The 20,920-nt window shown below is 34.9% G+C and overlaps 1 protein-coding gene across 4 annotated transcripts in view; it reads left to right on the forward strand.

The window, feature by feature from the left end:
- Positions 1–20,403, forward strand: part of CFAP47 (cilia and flagella associated protein 47) — a 255,343-nt gene extending 234,940 nt beyond the window's left edge. For 3 of the 4 annotated variants that reach the window (XM_085210115.1, XM_085210127.1, XM_085210122.1), the window contains 3 exons: positions 879–1,040; positions 9,180–9,348; positions 19,744–20,403. In XM_085210115.1, coding sequence (XP_085066241.1) covers positions 879–1,040; positions 9,180–9,348; positions 19,744–19,953 — 541 coding nt within the window. In that variant the 3' untranslated portion in view covers positions 19,954–20,403. The remainder of the gene's footprint in view (positions 1–878; positions 1,041–9,179; positions 9,349–19,743) is intronic. The other variant, XR_014879873.1, reaches the window with a different exon arrangement.
- The last annotated feature ends 517 nt before the right edge of the window (positions 20,404–20,920 follow it).

Here is a 20,920-nt window from a genome sequence, read left to right on the forward strand (position 1 = left end):
AACAGGGGGAGACTGGAGAGATACTTCACTACCGTACAGAGGCACAAGGTACATTCAGAGGCTCAGAAATTCGAGGGACTGTAGAGTGTAATTGCTACCATACATCAAGAGCTGTGTACAGAGAGAGTATTTTTATGAGTCAGAAGGGAACTGTATTCACAGTAGCCCAAAAAGTTATTGAAATAAACTAAGAGCAAACCTTTAAGGAAGACTATCCATCTACCCCACACAGTCTCTTGTGTCAGAGAGAAGCAACCTTCTTGATACCTTCTTGATTACTACTCTGTCCCTTTTTTTTTTTCTTTTTGCATTTGCATTTGCATTTGCTTCTTTCTCAGTTGTCGGTTTGTTTGTTTATTTTGTATGTTAATTTATTTTTTTATCTTTCTGTATTTGAGAACTATTCGGCGTGATATAGAGGGCCAAAATACTGCAGTTAAATTAGTTTTTTTCTATCATCATGATCTACAGAGTACATAGACGTTAGTCAGATCTATCTGATTTTAATATGAACTGCTAACAAACAAATTCTGCTTCAAATCTCTTCTAACAGTGCAGTAAGTAAAGAATAACATGTAAAACAAATTGAGTTAAATTTATGTATCCAAGAGGAGCAAACAAATCTCATTTTGTTTTCATATAATGTCTTTTCTTGTATTTTGCTGTAAGTATCAAATGCTTCATATTTCCAGAATAAAGTGTGACAAATACATAATATGCCATGTAAAATTAAGGACATATTCCAGTTTAAAGCCATCTGTATTTTCATTTTTCTGCAGTATGAATCTGCACACTTAAAGATTATTTTGGACATAAATTTACTAAGTTTGTTTTATAATACTCTTCAATTAATAAATATTCTTATCTGAAATTTTAAGGAATGAAGGAACTTTAGTAGTACAGTGCACTACAAGAGGTATCTGGAAGTTTCCATTGCTGTTTATTGCTACAGAGCCAGAAGTGGATGATGTCATCAACATTGAAGCAATTGGCCTAAATAAGGAATCTGTTGTTGACTTTAAGCTTACAAGCCAAACAAGGTAAAAATAAATATGATTTATATTTATGCAGTTTTCCATAGGTTAAACTCACTCTCAAAAACATTGGATAGAATAGACTGAGCAACAGAAATGTAACTGAACTGCAGTTACTTCAGAAATATGTTATTACTATCAAAATATGGATAGTAATAGATACAGAATAGATATACAAATAGTATATCTATCTATACTATTTGTAGTATAACAGGGATCTTGAAGCTATTCTGAAGGAAACAAAAACATTCTAAATGTTTGTCCACAGCTTTTCAGGAGAAAATTTATAGAATAATCCAGATGCTTATGTTTTGAATAAAAATTTGCCTGAAAAAGCTATTTAATGTAATACTGTGCTAAGGAGAGTGTGTGATTATATTAATGGCTTACTGTTTGTTTTAATTTTTTTTTCTAAGTACCTTATATTTCACACAAGTTAGAAACAATCCTTTGCATTGTACTTTATTTTTTTAAATGTGTAATTCTTTTGAAAGTGTTCCTCTTTTATTGTGTAAATATATGTGTATTCATCTGTACTCTACTTTTTCATTAAATTAAATATTTCTGTCAGATTCTTTGTTATTTCATTACTGATCTATGCATACGCTTTAAAATCCTCCAAAAATCTCTCTTAATGCCATTTTAAAATACTTTTAATTATCTTTCCAGTATTTTCTCAATATTTTTCTAATACTGTAGAAAACCCATAGTATCATTTGTATGGAGCAGGAAGCCAGGAAATGTGTGCTATTGATAGATAAATTTTAAAATAGTGAAAAGAATTAGATTATGGAATTTCTAAAGTTTCTTTTTGTTCTTTACATTTTTCTTTTTTCTTTTATATTACTGTACATCTAGAATGTGTACCAGATATACTGCTTTCATTGCAGATAACATGCTTTTGAAACATCCCCAGCAATAAGTGTCTTTGGTCCTAACTGACTTTTTAAAGAGCGTATTTCTAAAAGCTGTGGATCTGAGATGGATTGTTGTTCCAGCTTTTAGATGTCTGTCAGTTTTGATAATTGCTAGGGACTCTGAAAAATGCTGCTATCACAGTGTTCAAGGTAACAGTTTAAACAGAATGGGCTGTTTCTGGAACAAAAATGAAGCAATTACTCTGGCAATACTGTAATCTCCTGGTAGGGGTTTGATAGTAGTGAAGAGACCTAATGTTCTCCAAAAAATCCTGAGTTGTTATAGTTATATAAAGAAAGAGCTATAATGGAACACAAATTCTCTTCTTCCCTTAAACAAATTCCAGTTTTATTGTACACGACAAGTATTACCCCCAATATGTTTCGAACACAGAATATAAAGCTTGCATGTAGTGAAAATATTCCATGCTGTAAACAGTGCCAACAACTGCTTTGTGAGATTTATACTGCTTTATTTTTGAGTTGCTAATGATGTTTTTGGTGGAGGTTTTATTATAGAAATAGAACAGTAAGCCAACCAAAATGTGGCATACCGGATCTGCATTTTAAAAGTAATTACACAAGAAACCTGTATGTTGCAGAGTAATTTGATGCTTGAATAACTCAAATGACTCAGATTAACAATAAGATCGTGAAATATTAAAAATGTAGATCAAAAATTTCAGTCAGGATATAAAGTGCCCTTCTACTGACCTTCCAGGGGGAAAAGAAAAAATCACTCCTTTGAATATTTTTCATAATGAAAGAGTAAGTAGCCCAGTTCCATAAAGAATTCATTCTAGTGTTAAAAATGTGTTTGTCCTGTCCAGTCTTGCCCCAAAACAATGTATGTTCTGTCTTTATTTCTTTTGATAGGTAGTGCCTCATGGCATTTTTTTTTCAGGAGTAAATTAGGGGAGTGAGAAATTGAGACAGATTTCTGAGTAACCTCCTAGAAAAGGAATATGCAGTTGTGTCTTTCTTCCCTCCTGCTACTTGCGGGACATCTTTTAGGGCTGGCAGATTGTGTAGTGATGCAACAAAGAATATTTGGAAACCTCAGACAAAATAAAGCTTAATATCTATAAGGACAGGTTTAGATTTTGTATATAACAAGTTGAAGGCTCCACAGAGTACCATTGGTAACCACTGCAGAACTGTGAAGTCAACCTTTCTTCTTCTGTACAGCTACTGCAATTGAAAAGCACATTTCTCCTTTTAATTTAACTCCTCCCCAGCAAAAATCCTCAATTTGTGTGAAGTATTCCAGAGTAAATTAATGATTTTCCAGTTTAAGCATAAGCACATTTGATGTAATTGCTTCAGGAATTATGACAGTTACAAATGAGAGGTAATTTCTGGGTGGCTCACAACGAAATACAGTGATGAATGCTGTGAGAGTCTCTGCAAATACATAATACACTCTCTCTTTTCATACATGTAAAATAGTGCTTGCCTGCTTCCAGTGAAGCAGAGTCCAATATCAGCTTGAGTAATGGAAGACAATGAGAATGCAGCCACGCAGTTTTGTTCATATGAAAAGCCTTAAAAATACTTTTTAAATCTGTCTGCATATAGAACAGTTGTCATATATGAGTAGTCCAATACTTTACTTTCAGCTTTTTGAATTCAAAAGAGACATGTAGAATAGTTTCTTGTAATGGCATTAAGACTGGTTCAACTCAAAAAGGCAGATTTCACTTCTTAAATAAGAAAACATTGTCCATTTTATAACTTTCATATATGACCACTTTTTGGTATTTGTCGTAAACGTAGGTTGAATTCATTACCAACTGAAATCATTGGCAGCATTTCCATCAAAGTAATTGGCTTGGGTACAAAGCTCTGATGTTTTTTTATCATGAACTTTTGTTTTGGTAACAAATGTATTATTGAATGCCAGTATTTACAGAATAACAGTATAAATCAAAAAGAATAGAAAAGGTATTTGTCCTGGATAGAAATTAAGTTGTTTGATATCCCACTCAAATTATTGGCCATTTATTTCTTTACTGATCTCTGTAATTGAAACAAATGATAAAAATTCTGATATTGATACTTTGCTTAAGAAAACTAGTCCTTTCTTTATTTGGTCTACTAAAAATAAATAGTTAATACATTTCAATGAATTATGTATTGGGATCAGAACTATTTTATTAATACAGAACACTTTCTACAGAGTATTTACTAGTATTCCAGTACAGAGGTTTTTACTAGATCGATGCATATGCACAATGTGTTCACTGGGTTGTTTTTTTGTTTTTTTTTTAAACAATGTGAGTTTTCTATTTTTGTCAAGATATTTAATAATTCTCTTCTCCATCCTGTATGCTTTTTTCCTTACACACCGAGCCTTCTTTCATCAATTTATTTAATTATGTTAGTTATGTTTCCCATAAAACAAATTTTAGCCATCCATTGATCCCAACCTCTTTCCAATCCGGTGTTTATCACAAACAAGATACTTATTACATTATGGGAAATTTTGAGATGGACTAAAACTATTGCTTCAGATAAACATTCTTAATCGTACCACATTTGACAAAATAAAAAATAGCGATATATCACATTATAGTCTCCACAGAGTTGTTATCTACAAAACTCAGTTTCACCAGGTTATAGAACTAGAGCTAGAATAAAGAGAGAACAAAAAGCAGGTGGACTGGAGAGATGAGAAAAGGAATTTAGGCTTTAAATTGACTACAGATGCAGGCTTAGTTATATTCGATTACATTTCATGTCTTGAACACTGCTCTGGATATTTTCCTGATTTCATCTGTGCATGTTTCCTAGTGAACAAAATAATGTTCTGAGAAAATATTCCTTCATCACACAAACTTAATATGATGGAAAAATAGTAAGCTACCCAATTTCCAACATTTTCTAACTGTGAAGAAAAGCACGAAAATTTTCAGTTGCAACTTAGATAATTATTTTTATTTTATTGTAATCAGTGATTTATTCCATTAGAATTTCCATGAGCCATAATTATGCATACTGCAAAAAAGTGCATTCATTATGTTTTCAGAACACTCCTTCTCCCTCAATATGTTGCTCTGCATGCTAGAGGCTTGGATTCCTGCAACAGTCTCTTTGTTACCAAGTCTGTAAAATTCAACCATTAACTTAAAGATCTTTTTAGAATCTTTTATCGTTGTATCTCCCACAAAATGGCAGCTGCAAAATACAAATGTTGACTGAGCTCCATTTTGAAATCTCAGTGTAGCCTGGTAGAAAATATTAAAAATGATACACATACAGCAGAGTATTTTACATATATATAATAATCTTTCTTAACAGTACAATATCTTTCTTTTAAAACATTTAGCCAGGAGCATATCTACCCATGTGACCTGGACTCTTCTAGCAGGAAAAGACAGTTCACCTATCTGCATATGTAGTTCCCCTGGGTAGAACAAGAATGAGATGGAAATCTTAACATTCTGTGAAGATGAAAATCTGAGCTCCTGCTTTGATCTTACTACATGTGCACAGCAAAAGTGATGTTATACTTGGTAAAACATTCCCTAACAGTTATTTGTCACACACTATTTATTTAAATTTTGAAAGTCCTTTGATTCTGAAATTGTCTTTCCCAAGCTATATACTAATAATTGGAGTTAAACCTTTTCTGATGTACAGAGGTCAGGATGTAGAATGGTCAATTATAGCAGAGTTGCTATTGGTAACATAACTAATTTTGTCAGCCTGAAGTAGTGGTTGGCAACCTTGCCCATGGCAGGGGATTGGAGCTCGATGATCCTCCAACCTGAGCCATTCTATGACAATCTCGTAATTTGTTTGCACTGCTATTTTTTTTTTTTTTTGTTGAAGAGGAGTCATCTAAAGCATGCTAACTGTCAATAATAATTTAATAGATTTTGACAGCTGTGTATAGTTAATAAGTGATTTCCTTATGAAATTTCTTCTGACATCCAACATATGTTATCTACAAATGACAGTTTATTTTTGATTAAGGATTTTTAGTAGCTCTTTGCAACATTTTCAGACTGTATCCTTCATTAAGCAGTTATGCACTGTACAGATTAAAATGTTATTTTATTATTTTATTGAAAAAACAGTTTGATCAGTAGTACAACGGGTTATTTTTAAGTGTAGTATGCAGTATGCAAACAATAACAATTTCTACAGGAAAATCTACTGCTTCTTTAGTTTCAGAAAGAGAGGAATTAATGTGAAAGTTATTTTGAGTCTGGATGTTAGGAAATACTACTTTTTTGAATGAGTGTTCAGGCACTGGAATGGGCTGCCCAGGGAGGTGGTGGAATCACCAACCCTGGAGGTGTTCAAGGAACGTTTGGATTTTGTTGTTGTGTTGAGGGACATGGTTTAATGAGAGCTATTGGTGATAGGTGGATGGTTGGACTGGGTGATCCTGTGGGTCTTTTCCAACCTTGGTGTTTCTGTGATTCTTAATGAAAACCTATATTTTCCATTTTGCTGTATCTGAGTGTATTTTGCACATTCTAAGGCGAGATCTCTATAGGTTCATAAACTTTGTGGTTTTCTTTAATCGATGACTTAAGGTGCTATCCTTTACTAGCTTGCAAGTTTATAAATTACCTAAATTGAGAACACTGAAGAGCATAAACTGCTATTTAAGAATAATGTGAGGTAAAGATTAATGGAGTCATTAAAAACAGGTCTATTAAATACTACTTCAATTTCCATGCTTCCTGTTGCTATGATTTCATTGTCCAATTATTATTTGAATTTAAAATAATATTCACCCTTGTTCATTATTTGAATAAGGGCAGAGTTCATGCTGTCTCTTGGCAATATCAAGCTGTTAATGGCAGTAGTTATAGAACACAAAAGTGGTAGGACACATTTGCTTTCTCTGGTTTATATGACCTCTGCCTTTGTATTTACTAATTCATTAGTGCTTGATTTGTATGTGTTTTCAAAACTCTGCACATCATTAAGCTTTATCACATTTGTTAGTATCTCCCACCCTTCAGATAAACAAAAGCCTTCTTGAAAAAAATGTAGAAAGCCTCATCACTGTCCTTCATGACTGAAAAATGAGAGGCCAAATATTAACTCCAGAGTAGTTTTACCTGAAGCAATAACCAAAGAGAAAAGGAGGAATTAATTTTTAATCACTTTAAGGCACATAATTGTTAATTTTTAATTATACACTAAATATACTGACACTGGAAATAGTTATGTCTGAAATTCAGGTTCCTTTCTGGTAACTTTATCTCTAGCTTTCTCTGCAGTATAGAAAATGATAGCGACAAGCAATTGACTTACACTGGCAAGCTAGCCAGGATACCACATTGTCTCCCTTATGTGAACACCAGCAAAAACACTCCTTATTTTTTTCTGAGAAACCATCTTTACATATATTTTTAACCTCAGAATTCATGATTTATTAGAACTATAGGCACTGTGAAAGGTTCCTGTTTCTGATTGTGCATGAAGAAATTTTTCATTTTTAGTTCTTGAACAGTTAGCCATATCTTAACAGAATTCTTTTTGGCCTATTGTACTTTATCTATGTACTTTCCAGATTTTCTATTTTCCTTATTGGACATAGCTCCCACTCTGAGGAGCGTTTTACATCTACTATGTGCCTTGAAACTTATGTTTTAAACTGCTGTGTTTTGGGGAGAGGAGGGAAAAGGAATGAGATTTTACGTGTGTAAAACACGCATGTACGTGTTCATGTCTGTATGTATGTGTGTGTATATGTTTACATGACATTACTTACTATACAAAAAAAATACAACTGCATCTTGTATCTTCTGTCAATGTTGTGAAGAAACGTGCAGGTCTTTTAAAGCTTTTTGTATTAGTTTTTCTCCATTTTTCTTTCTGAAAATTTAAATCTGACGAATTTGATGCAGTAAGATTTTTTCTTTGACTTTGACAAAGGTTCAGTTATAGACTGGTTTGGTACAGTTTCCTATAAATTGTGCTTAGTGGGGGATGTAATCTTTAATTGCTTACCAGAAAACAGGTTGAATGTAGGAGATAAAATGTTCCTAAACCCAGACGCAGAGCAGTTTTTGTTGGAAATGAAGGGCTGTGTTCAGGTTGCTGTTTCCACAACCAGAATTTGAATAGTCATCTCAGGCATGTTTAATGGGTGCTTTACTCTGCCGCTCAGTTTAATAGGCATCATTTCTTTTTCACCCTGAGCTGCCCTTTGTGAGTTGTAGGCATGCTCTAAACATTCACACCTGAATACACCTTATGAGAAATACAGTTGCAAAGACTCAAGGCTTAGATGGCATATAGACAGATGAAAACTTATTGTTCATAGCCTGATGCTATCAACTGAACTGCATGACACAAAAATAGATTGACAGTGTAAGTTCGACGTCAGAAGACTTGCAGTGTGCTTTCAGAAATGCAGTAGCTTTGACCAGCCTGATGTCTCCAAAAGGGAAAGTCAGGTTTTGAAGCCCAGTAGCAATGTTAAATGTCAGTCAGTGTTCTAATGGGGCAGAAGCTTTCTGGTTTCTATTCTCTGCATTGTTCTTTGCAGCTGCATTGTTTGCTTCTACAAACTTAGTGTGACCTTTCTTTCATGAGAGCATTTTTGAATTTAAGAAAACCTTTTGTGAGAACACATGCAGAAGGAAAGCTATTTTTATACAACACGACCTGATGTGCCATGTAGTGAATACCACTTGCCCTAGAAATATGGGACAATTCAATAGAAATTTGAGTTGTCATAAAATATTAAATTTCATCTGGTTGTGAATGTTTTATTTGAAAAAGAGTGTTACTTCTGGTGCAACAATCCATGAATAAACAGATTTGAACAGATTTTATTTTTTTTATGTATATATATATTTTTTGAGATGTTGTTAGAATCATGGTACTTGCCCCGCTGCACTGTGGTAGGTTGTGAATTATTTTTTGACCACACCATAGTAGTTCTAATTTCTTTTGTCCTCTTTCAGTCTTGAATAGAACTGTCTTCAGCAACACATGTAAGAACTAAAAGGAGAATATATTTTCTTCATAAGGAAAATGCCTGTTCCAAGGAACAGTAATAGGGTTGACATTGGTGTTGGCCAAAGATTGTTTTGCAGTCTTCAGCCACTGTCTTTACCAGGAACAAGACATCATCTTTTAGTGCATGGTACTGTCATGAAGCTAGCAATTTAATGAGATCTGTAGTACTTTAAATGTAGACCAATTGTATTAAGATACTGCAAAAGGCACAATGACCTCCTTTGTTTTTCTGTAGGTACCCTGAGTCATTCACAGCATACTTCCTGGCAGGCAGTGATCCTGACTTTGTTGTACTGCCACAAGCTGGAGAACTTCTTCCAGTGGGCACTGTTGGAACTCATATAACAGTGGGATTCAAGCCAAGAATGTATGGCAAGAAGCATAAAGCAATACTTGTAATTCAGGTAAATTTTTCTAAATACATTACATAAATGCACTATCTGGAAAGGAGGGAAAAAAGTCTTATACAAAGAAGCAGTACTAAAACACTTAGATGCACACTATGATTAGAATCATAGAATCCTTAGAGTTGGAAGGGACCTTTAAAGATCACTTAGTCCAGCTCCCCTGCTATAAACAGGGACACGTACAGCTACATCAGGTTGCTCAGAGTTTGGTTCAGCCTCACTCTGAAAGTCTCCAGAAATAGGGCATCCACTACATCTCTGGGCAACCTGTGCCAGTGTCTCACCACCCTCACTGTAAAAGACTTTTTCCTTTTTATCTTGCTGCTTTTCACTGTGGATAAGAATGAAAACAATAGTCAAAATTAACTTCTGACAAGCTGGAAAAACTTAGTATATTTTGATTTTAATCTTTTTGTTATCCGGAGACAGATATTTATCTGGATACCTGTGCCATAACTACAAATGCAACAAGATAAAATGTCTTTTAACAGAGAAATAATAATGTAATCATTTTAAGAATTAGTGAAGATACGTGAGTAATCAAGTATTTGCAACCTAAGTTAATGATGTTACTAGTATTACTGCATATACAATCAAAGGCAATAGAAGATAGATATTAAACTCCAGACAGCAGAATTTCAGAACAAGAAGCCATGAATCTCTTTTTGAAAACAAGCTTCAAAATAAACAAAACAATTTTTTGGCCAAGCTGCTTCTGAAGGTCAGGAAACATCACGCAACAATTATTCAGTCAGTAGCAGCAATGCTCTTATTACTGCAGGAATGAATTTTTAAGTCTTTCTTTAAAAGGAAGCAGTTTGTTCGAGGTGTATCGTAGCAGCAAACACACAAAACGCTATGAATGATGGCCTGCACTTTAAATGTACATGCTACGTGCTGGCAATGTTTTAATGCTACTGTATTGGAAGTGAAACTGCAATATTGATTTAAAAAATAAGACTGTAAAAACAAAGTTGATAAAAGGGTGCATATCAAATGTCTACAATGTTTTATCGGAGTGACAACTTGTACAACAAGAATAAGAAATTCAAATACTAGGAAAACAAATCCCTCATACTTGTTTTCTTTTACCTGATGAGACATTTGATTAATTCATTCTTTTGTCATAAAAAGCAGTGATGTTTACCTCTCTTGCATTCAAAACTGAAAATAACTCACCAAGTGCATTCTCTGTTCTTTTTTACTTAGATAATACCAAATGACACATCTGTAGAGCTTGGAAATTTCTACTGTAGATCTGGAATACAACACATTTAAATGTACTATCCTTGTTTGTCTTTGGCTTAGCTTCAGTCAGTAACAGAATGTAAACATGACAAATTTATCTGGAATGGAAAAAGCATCAAGGTCAAAGATTATCAGTAGCTTTGTAAGAGGTCACTAACTTCCTTTTAGGAATTTATAAATACAGGTGGGCTTTGAGTAATTGGATTTTTAATTTATGTCTACTCACACCTCAGTTATGATCTAGGTAGATGGCTTTTTACGTCTCCAGCTGTGGAACAATGCATGGGTGTAGGAATTTGCTTATATATATTACTCCATGGGTCACACCTTGTCCAGTCTACTCCAGTATGTTCAAAGGTATATAAATGACTCTTAATACCTGAAATAGCAAGTATTTTCAGTTCAGTGTCACACATCTCATTATATCAGAGTATTTCTAAAGGTTTTACTTTAATTAAATAGTTTCACGTTTTGACAAGGTTTATATTCTCTTTGCTTGTTTTGGTGATGCTTCTGTGTACAGTGAGCTTCCCCCTTTCCTCTCCACAAAACCTTTTGCTCATGTAGTTCTAATAAAAGCCAAAGCATCTGTTGCTGTGATTCTGTTGCTCCACTCTTGTAATATCTGCCTGAAAGAAGATTTGATGTCGTGTTAAGAATGCCAGATATTCATTTCCATGTTTTCTGTTAGTTGAAATAATTTTCATTTCTGACCCCGAGGGAGACAGATTTAGGTAGATAGCAAAAAGATTATTAAATCACTCTTATATAATAACGAAGGCAGTGAACTACAGTTAATGTTGGACCTCGCGCTGAGGGATTTCTCTTGCAGGTATTCTCTCTAGCTACTCTACTGGCTGAGCATTTGGGCCATTTTTCAAAGCAGTGAAGAAGTTTCATTTCTTTTACAGTATTGCCTCTCTTCTGATGTTGCTGTAGTAAAGGACTACAGCGCTCTCTCTAAAATACCCTTTGAATTTCTGGGGATGAAGTCACAGTCCTAATACTAACATATTTTTATTATTAAATTCTATGAATAATGAGTAGCAGAACTGCTATTTTTGTGTGCTTCAGTGAGCAGTGATAATTAGGCTGTAAAACAGCACAGATGACAGTGTAAGTTCTTTATCTGTTTTATATTGGTCATTACAATTGTGTTGTAAAGAAAAAAAAACAGGAGGTTGGATTAATGGAGAAAGATCCTGCAGTCATCTTTTCTTCATTTGCTGGAAACATTTGCATGTACAATGTTTGGATTTAATGTTTTGTTTTAGTTGCCCTGCTGAGAACCGAGAGCTGAGGTGATGATTAGTGTTAGGAGATTACAATGTGTTTTTACCAGAATTCTGTGTGTACATTTTATTAACTGAATGTATATCTATAATTGAAATAATTTATCCTCACTTTTATTTTCTATACACAAATGAGGCACTTCATGGGGTATTCAGGAGACTCTTTAAGACCTCGGTCTTTGTGAACACATGCAGTAGGTTTTATTAATGGCAGAAAACATTAATTACTTTGCTGGAGCAATTCAATGTTTTTAGCCACCATTAATTCTGAAATTCTTTGTCAACTACATATCAAAGCAATTAAAGTTAGACAATTGTTTGCATAATTGTTAACAACCTAAATTTTGTAAAAGGGCCTGGAATATGATTTTTAAAATTCCTGAAGATCAAAGAATGAAATTAGAGAAATATAACAAAAAGCCAATAAAGAAAATAGTCATGTTTATTATGATAGCTGTAAAAGAGTATATCATAATCTTACTGGGCTACAAGTAAGGAACAGTGACACAGTGCATTAAATGTATTATTCCATAATCAAACTTTAGCATTTATAATGCAGTTCTAATGGAAGAAAAATGCATTTCCACTAATTATAAGTTAGTGAAAAGTTAGACTTTTTAGCTAAGCTGTAAGTTGCTGTGAAGAAAAGAACTTCCCGAGTCAGACTAAGGTCTCCAGGCTGGGTTCCGATGTGCTGGTAAAGCTGACTCAAAAAGCAGCACGGCCGAGGGGCAGCAAGAGGCAGTGAGAGCAGGGAACACTGTGCAGGCTTCCTGCAGCAGGAACCACTGCCAGCAGACAGCAAAGAGGAGGCTGGCAAAGGAAAAGGCTGTACTCGGGTTGGCTTACAGTTAATTTGTTTGCAGTGTGCTGAATCCAGCTAGGGACCCAAGCAATTGCGTTGTAATTCATGGATGAGATTTCAGAGGTGTTCTAAAGCAGAAGGCAAACAAAATAAGTCTTAGAAGATAAAATAGATGTCAGAATAAACCAGATTGTAGGTAACATTATCAAGTCCTCCAGAAGTCAGGCTTGTGCACCTTTATTACTGAATAATCATCGACCTAGCCTATCGAAGATAGCGTATCAAAACCATTTGTCATGCTGCTCTCAAAATAAATGATGCAGTGTGCAATCCACAGTGCCCGCCTGTGGCTTCTCTAAGCTTGTGTATCCCAGCCTGCAAATAGCAACAGAAAATGACATGTTTACATATGCAGTAGCCTGGTGAAAAAACAAGGCATGTTGTTCCTGGTACCTTCATTGATTACCCCAATTCCACATTATTCTGAATTGTGTATGTTAAACTGAGTGAGCAAGGAAACATGTAACAAAGTTGGTAACGTAATTGAAATAGCTTTGCATTAAAGAAGGAATCACCTGTGTTGCCGGGTTAATATTGAACTCAGTGCTGAGATTACAAACAGATATCCAGAAGGTTCATTACAGGCAGTGAGTGTAGCACGTCTCATCACTAATGTCACTGGATTTTGAGTGCTGAAGTAATGCACAAAAGCTTTGATTAACAGGCATAAAAATTGGTTACCTTGCTTATTGAGACTGTAATTATCATAATGTCAAAATGTGAAACCAGTGTAGAAACCATTGATGTATGAGGGTGTTGAAAACATAGCCAGTAATGAAGGAATATTTTGTATTGATTACATTACATCTAAACAAAACTATGAAACACCAAATACTTGAACTGCAGGTGTTAATTAAGTCACCTTTAATTCTATCTGGAAATATATCTCTTTGTTAGGAAAATTACTGTTGAGCCATCATCCTAAATAGAAATGGGAGAGCAAGACTGTTTAAGTATAGACTTCCATGTGTGATATCTGTTAAAGAAGAACAAGTGTTCACAAGCAATCTGAGTTTGATCACTCTCTTTCTCTTTGATATTTTGAAATAAATTGTGGTGATCATTTCTCAGTATGGCTCGGTACTCTGGTTTTAATGTATCCCACACTCTGTGGGAGGAACGACTTACAAAAAAAGGTAAGTATATAAATGAATGACTACATAAGTAAATATTTTATTTGTGTTGCAGTTAATTTTAACATCCAAAATCATTAGGACAGTCATACAATGACAAAAAAGAAATGAAAAGATGAGGGCAAATAAGACTTATTAGAAAGTGCATTATAAACAGTATTATAAACTGCAGTCACTGAATCATAGAGTGGCTGAGGTTTGAATGGTCTTCTGGACAAAATGCTATGTCTAAATGTCTAACCTGAACAAAATGCTCAGGCAGAGACTCTGTATTGGAGTTAGCTTTGTTCATTGCAGCCTGTATGGTGGTTCAGTGTTGGATTTGTGACTGTAACAGTCTTGATAACATAGGAGTGTTTGGGCTGTTGCTGAAGTGCTTACACAACATCAAGGCTTCTTCCTCCCATTGAACATGTTCCTAGGGGTGAATAGAAAGCTGGGCCCAGGCTGTACAATGTCATGTTCAGCAATTAAAACAAACAAACAAAAAAAAAAATCTTTTTTTTTCTCCCTCTGCTTGCATTAGATGGAAAGTGCCATTGCACTCTGGTCTTTTTTGTTTGTTTGTTCATTTGTTTGTTTTGTATCTCTTTCCTCCATGTCTTAAACCATGAAAATATTAATGAACATTAATAAAAATGATGAACTGGACTCCTGGATTATACTGCTATTAAAGGCCTCCAACTTGAATTCATGCCACTAATCATTGTCCTCTGGGCCCACCCATTCAACTAATTTTTAATCCGTTAGATTCTATATTCCGTACTTAATGAGCTTATCTGTGATGATCTTAAGGGAGACAGTGTTGAAAGTCTTCCACTTGCTGAATGCATGCTAACTATTCCCAATCACTTTCTTGTCTTTCATATGACTGGAAATGGTTCCTGGGACCAGATGTTCCATCGCTTTCCCAGGGGTATATTTAGTGCTGACTGTCCTGTATTACCCTGGTCCTCCTTTTTGAAGATATATTTGCTTTCCCCCAGCACCTCAAGTCTGGGCCCATAGTGACATCAGCCAGCTCCCTCAGCACCTGTGGTTGCATCCCATCATGCTCAGTAGATTTATTTCTGTCCATTTTTTTTAAGTATCCCTGATCAGATCTTCTTCCACCAAGGATAAACCTTTGTTGCTCCAGATATTTCTGCTGGTTTTAGGGACATTGGATTCCTGAAGGTTGGTCTTGCCAGCAAAGGTGCAGATGAAGAAGGCGTGAAGTACCTCAGCTTCTTCCATGTCCTGTGTCACCAGGTCTGCTGCCACGTTCGGCAATGGGCACACACTTTCTTGATGCTGTTTGCTCCTTAGGTACTTGTTTATGCCATGCTGTGTTGTCCCTCCAGCAGATATCAGGGTGGTTAAAGCTCTTTATATCTAAGTAAAATAAGAAAGATTTTTCTTAGTTCTCTTTAGATATTCAGATGTTTCTTTGTCTTTGCAGGAACCATGTCATGTACTATTATAGCACTAATAACTTTTTTGATTTAGACAGAAGTTAATTCTCTGTCTTCTCACTTTTCAGTGTTGTTTTGCTACTTAAGTACCTGGTCAAGTTGATGTGATTTCTATTGCCCTAGTCCTTCTACTTTCTGTAGGAAATGTTATGTTAATGGTTAGTGGACAGTCAGATGCCATTTCTTTGAATTCTTCAGAATCATAGTTTTATTTTTTAAGTCCTTTCCCCTTTCCAGTACTCAGAGCCTATGGTGCATTTTGGACTGTTCTGCAAATTAATCCTATAAATTATGAGCCAACTGTAAGAATGGGCTAAATACCTAAAAAATACACTTTTATATAAATTTTTTTGTGACCGCTAATAGTATTTGCTGAATAAATTATTTCATATCATACAATTATATAACAATTTAGGCTGGAAGGGACCTCAAAACCCACCTAGCCCCAACCCCTGCTGTGGGCAAGACTGCCCCCCACCAGCTTAGGCTCCCCAGGGCTCCATCCAACCTGGCCTTGAGGTTTGCTCTTGTCCCAGTTTTCGTATTGGTTAAAATAGTCATTGCAGTTAAACTGTACGACCTTAACCTAAAAGAAAATACACATGATTTAAGGATAATTTGAAAACCTAGTATTTTGCTCTTGGAAATTAAATATTCTAGTTAAACAGATATTTGTGGATATTTAAGATTTTCTGAAAATTATTGAATTCTGTGTGGTCTTGTAGCACTAACCTATGTTGGCAGTTACATTAACCATCTTCTATTTGTTTCCCCATTAGCAGAATAGACTAAACTACAAGAATAGGCTTTCCTTTCAGTAAATTAGTATATAAAAGCTTATTTCTTCCACAAAGACTGTTCCTAACTTCTTGGATGATAGCAAATGATTTACAATAGATGGAATATGATGTTATAGATGTTGTCCTTTTTTTTGATTTTTTGTTTGTTTGTTTGTTTTGTTTTGTTTTTACTCTTCTATCTTGATGACTCCTGTCTGAAAGGATTATGTGATAATGCCCACAACGTTTTCCCCATTGAGCCCAATTAATTTTCATCATGGAAGGTTCAGTCTCTTCTGCCACATAACCACGACCAACACAGACTATGCAAAGCACTTCAGCTTTTTCACAGAGTAAGGGTTTTTGCAATTACCGATGATAAATGAAATTGAAGAGTGATATAGCCCATCACTTTCACTTAAATCCTACTTCAAACAATTAAGAACATTATAGAAAGTAAAGTTACAGTATGTGTGGACTTCAAGTAAGTCCACACTCAGTTTAACTCATTTGCTGTAAAAACTGATCTTGAATTGTAGAATCATAGAATTGCTCAGGTTGCAAAAGACCTTAAAGATCATTGAGTCCAAACACAACCTAATTATACTACCCCAACTCTAACAACCTTCTGCTAAATCAAGTCCCTGAGCAGTGATCACCAAATCATGTACAATGTGTATATGACCCTGAGGTTAGGTTATCTTTAAACTAAATTGTTAATCTGACATACTAAGTAAGGATAAACTATTTCATCTTGTACTGGAGTAAAAGAATTAGCTAACTCTGGAGAGACATTTACTTTTCTTAAATGGCAGCATTACCTTTGGACTGATGTTGGTCCGTATCACAGCTGCTTTTGCTGGCATTTATCTTTCAAGGCAGTGGAGTTAGTAGATCATTGCACAGTATTAAATAAGGTTTAGAATAAAGATTATCTAATGTGACTGTTTTACACAGGAATGATATTCAATTTAAATTAGATTTTTATTTCAGCAGAAAAGTAATGGAAGTTTAAAAAACTATGCATGCATGGCAAAGTATCTATTAACATATTACTAACCTGTAATAATAAGGTAATTCATTCAGAAGACACAATGTAAAGTACTACCAATTTTAAAATAGAGGATTATTTAAAAGTTCGTTTTGAAAATAAACATTAAAAAAGTTCCTATTCCTTCATGATAAGTACACAGTAGTATATAATACTTGTTAAAACCAGCCCTCAAATAAAAGGCAATGGAATTGGATATTCGTATGGTGATGACATTAAAGAGCTGTAAATGCAGCCTATATGTGAAATACTGTAAATACTGTATAAGTGCATAGAAGAGAACAAAGACTGGGTCAGGAGGTTTACAGTTTAATGACATTAAACTTCTTCCCATTCAATAGTTGCAGCACGAGTACAAAACTGCTTGACACAATATTCATTACATGTACTTTAGCAACAAAAGGATAACCATTAGAACAGTAGTAGAACTCTAGGAAGGGGGATCTGAAAGATAAGAAAGATAAACCAAATCAAAGATATGACCAAATCAAATGTTTTCAGTGGCAAATATGAAACTGATAGTTAACAAAACAACAGCAACAAATCAGAGAGATGCTTTGACATCCTTTTAATTCTCTTCTACACGTTGTTATTAGTATGGGATAACTGTAAAGAAAGTTTGACATGGAGAAAGTTTACTACTCTTGCCCATGGCCTATTTTTTTTTTTTTTTTTACCTAGACCATAATTAACTGGCAGAATATGTAAGTAGTTAGACAAGTTAAGCTAGTTAAGCTATACACTGGAGATGGTTGATGGCATTTATACTAAGTGAAATTTTTTTGTGAGGAGTGATTGGTGGTTTGTATGGACACTGTTGCTGCTCTCTGTAGACCAAATCTGCTTGGATGGAAGCAGAGCTCTCAGACTGGAAAGAGCAAACGGGCCACAAAGCTAGCTGTGTTACAAGTGGAGCTGTTAGGCAGGTGCTTGAGGGGAAAACTCTTGAGCTTTAAGGTTGACTCTTGGACAAATTCACAAATTGATTGAGGGTATATGTAGCCTTTCTGACTCTTTTTTCATTGGGTGAAAGTGTCATTGATCTTAGGTGTCATGGTTATATCTACCAATGATTGTTCTAAGGATCATTTAGATGGGAGAAATATTACATAAATTGCAACTGTTGTATAAAATCCTTGTGTCTCAAGCAGGGGACAAAGGTGATCCTACAAGCCACAACTGTAGTTCAATGCAGTGTGATGCAAAAGCATAGCACCAAAAAGACTGCTCTAGTACAAAAAACGTTACATCTGCACAGTGCAGTGCTGTGCCACATATGGAAAGGCAATATTTTGAGTATTTGGAAAAATCACTTGTTTAACATGGCTTTGCTGCCTCGAGACTTCAAAGTCATGAAATCTGTTTGTTCTTTTATACTATGAATATATGCCGAATGTACTAAATACCTCACTTGGATAAATATATTTTATTAGATCTTCATCATCCCATATTTTTTATTCAATGTCCCCTTCAATTACTTAGAAGCAAAAATGGCCCGAACAGTACTCCTCGAATTGCAAGTTGCAAAGTGCAAGTAGACAGCAATGCGTGCCTTCAGTGGGCATGCAGCACTATGCAAATCTTTGCATAGTACAAAGCTAAACATAATGACACATCATTTGATATCAGTGGGATTTAGTCATTCTGTTGTTTTGGTTTGGTTTGATTTTGATTTTTTTTTTTAAGAAAAAGGAGAATGCAAAACAAAAGACACACAGAAGAATATACCTTTTCCCAGATATAATGACAGGAAGGATAATGCTAGACTTGAAATAAAGATCTGCCTTCTAGAATTGAAGTGATAGATCTTGAAAGAAAAATGACTGAAACATCTGCAGTGGTTACATATTGCTTTTTAGCAAACAAAATTCTGCTTCAGAAAACAAATGAAATGTAGGAGATAGACAGCAGTGTAGAGTTCAGATGCATAAAGGTAGTACTCCTTAAGTACGCATAGATGGGGTGTGTATTAAGAATAAGAATCACATACTCGGTAGGAATCTGGTGCTCAAGCATTATGGGATATGACATAGAAACATATGCTTCATTTCCACAGACCAGTTATAATCAAAAAGCAAATGCAGAGTGTCATTTTCAATTCACATAAATATTCTTCAGAACGGAGATTTTAACAAGAAGCTGCAACTCTCTTACGTGTACTTAAAGCCCTTTTTTCTCTCTTTTTTCTTTCCATTACTTTAGTGCAGGAATTCCAGCATTTGATAGTACCTTTATGATCAATACCAGAGCTGCAATTAAATCGTATACTATAAACTTGAGGCATTTATATTGCGTGGTGGAATAATTACCTTTGAACGACATACAGAGCTATGGGGTTTACTATATAAGAAAGGATAATAAATTATTTGCTTTTGTTGTGCCTGGTTCTGCATTCCTAAGGTTAAATATGATTTTCAGGATGTCCAAAACAACAGTTCTGTGTTACTTCAGTTCCTTACATGAAATAGTTATAAATATCTTTTGAAATCATTGTAGCATGGTAAATCACTGTCAACACATTTCAAGGTATTTGATCACTGGTTATATTTTGGCATGTTCTCTATTTTCAGACACAGTCAATGCAGTGGACATATGAAATCAATGGACTGCTTCCACAGACTGCACCACCTACAAGCCCAGCAAAAGTAGTTTCTACCAACAGTTACATAAGATCAGCAACAGTTCGACAGCGCAATTTTGTACGTGAAAATCTGAAGCTTACAACCACGGGGGTATCCTCACCTATCAAGGGAGCACCTTTAATCCTGAAAAAAAAATAGAGAAAGTTGAGCTGTGATTTTTTTTTTTTTTTTTCTTCTTTGTTCATTTTATGGGGAAGGGGGGGATGAAGTAGATGCCTTTGTCAAATGAACATCCACCAGTGACTTTATATGGGTGTTCAGGCTTTCTTTGCTCCTAACGTACTGTTAGATCTATGCTGTCATGCCTTATAAGATCACTGGATGGATAACGCCTACCTTCTTTTTTCACTGGAATTGTTTTTGCTGGCTTCGCTAACAGAATGTAAATTTTATTTGTGCCTTTGTTTTGATAGTGGAGTGTACTTCAACAAAATCAAAAACAAAAACAAAAACCAATGGCTTAGCACAGAGTAAGTGCTTTCTTGGCACAAATACAGAATGATCATCACTGCTCAGGAATGGGGAGCCTGAGAATAACCTATGTAGGTTGGTGTGAATGAGTACCAATAAAACCATTTTACCACCGCATGCTTGAGGATTTTGTTTTTGCCACACATTTTAGAGAGCTATTAGAGAAAACGTTGGAAACATATAAAACAGTGATAGCACTCTTTAATCTCCCATTTTAAGTGCAGTGTGCTCTGTTTTGATCAGAAGCCAGGTAATCTCAAGAATAAAATTTCCCTTTCAAATACAGTATGCAGCACAGGAAAGGCACTGCCAATAATGATATCTGGTATGTTTCTAAAAAAGAATAAGAAAATCTTACAATTCAGTTATATGCTACTGGGAACACAAATATAGCAAGATTTCTTAGGAATGCTCTATCTATCTATATGTAATTGAAGGAAGTGTTCCTATAACTGTAAGAAATCAGATTCTACAGTTCAGGAATATGCAATGGTCTCACAACTGATTATGGTATTCAGGAAGAATTTCAGTGACAATTTTTCTTTGTCAAAGCTTTGTTTTCCTGGTTTTGCTTTCAAATGGTTTTACTTTCCCATTTAAAATGACGCCTGTTTGCAGCACACCCAAATGAGAT

The sequence above is a fragment of the Meleagris gallopavo genome, chromosome 1 (assembly GCF_905368555.1).
Source record: "Meleagris gallopavo chromosome 1, MGAL_WU_HG_1.1, whole genome shotgun sequence".
NCBI classification, from domain to species: domain Eukaryota; kingdom Metazoa; phylum Chordata; class Aves; order Galliformes; family Phasianidae; genus Meleagris; species Meleagris gallopavo.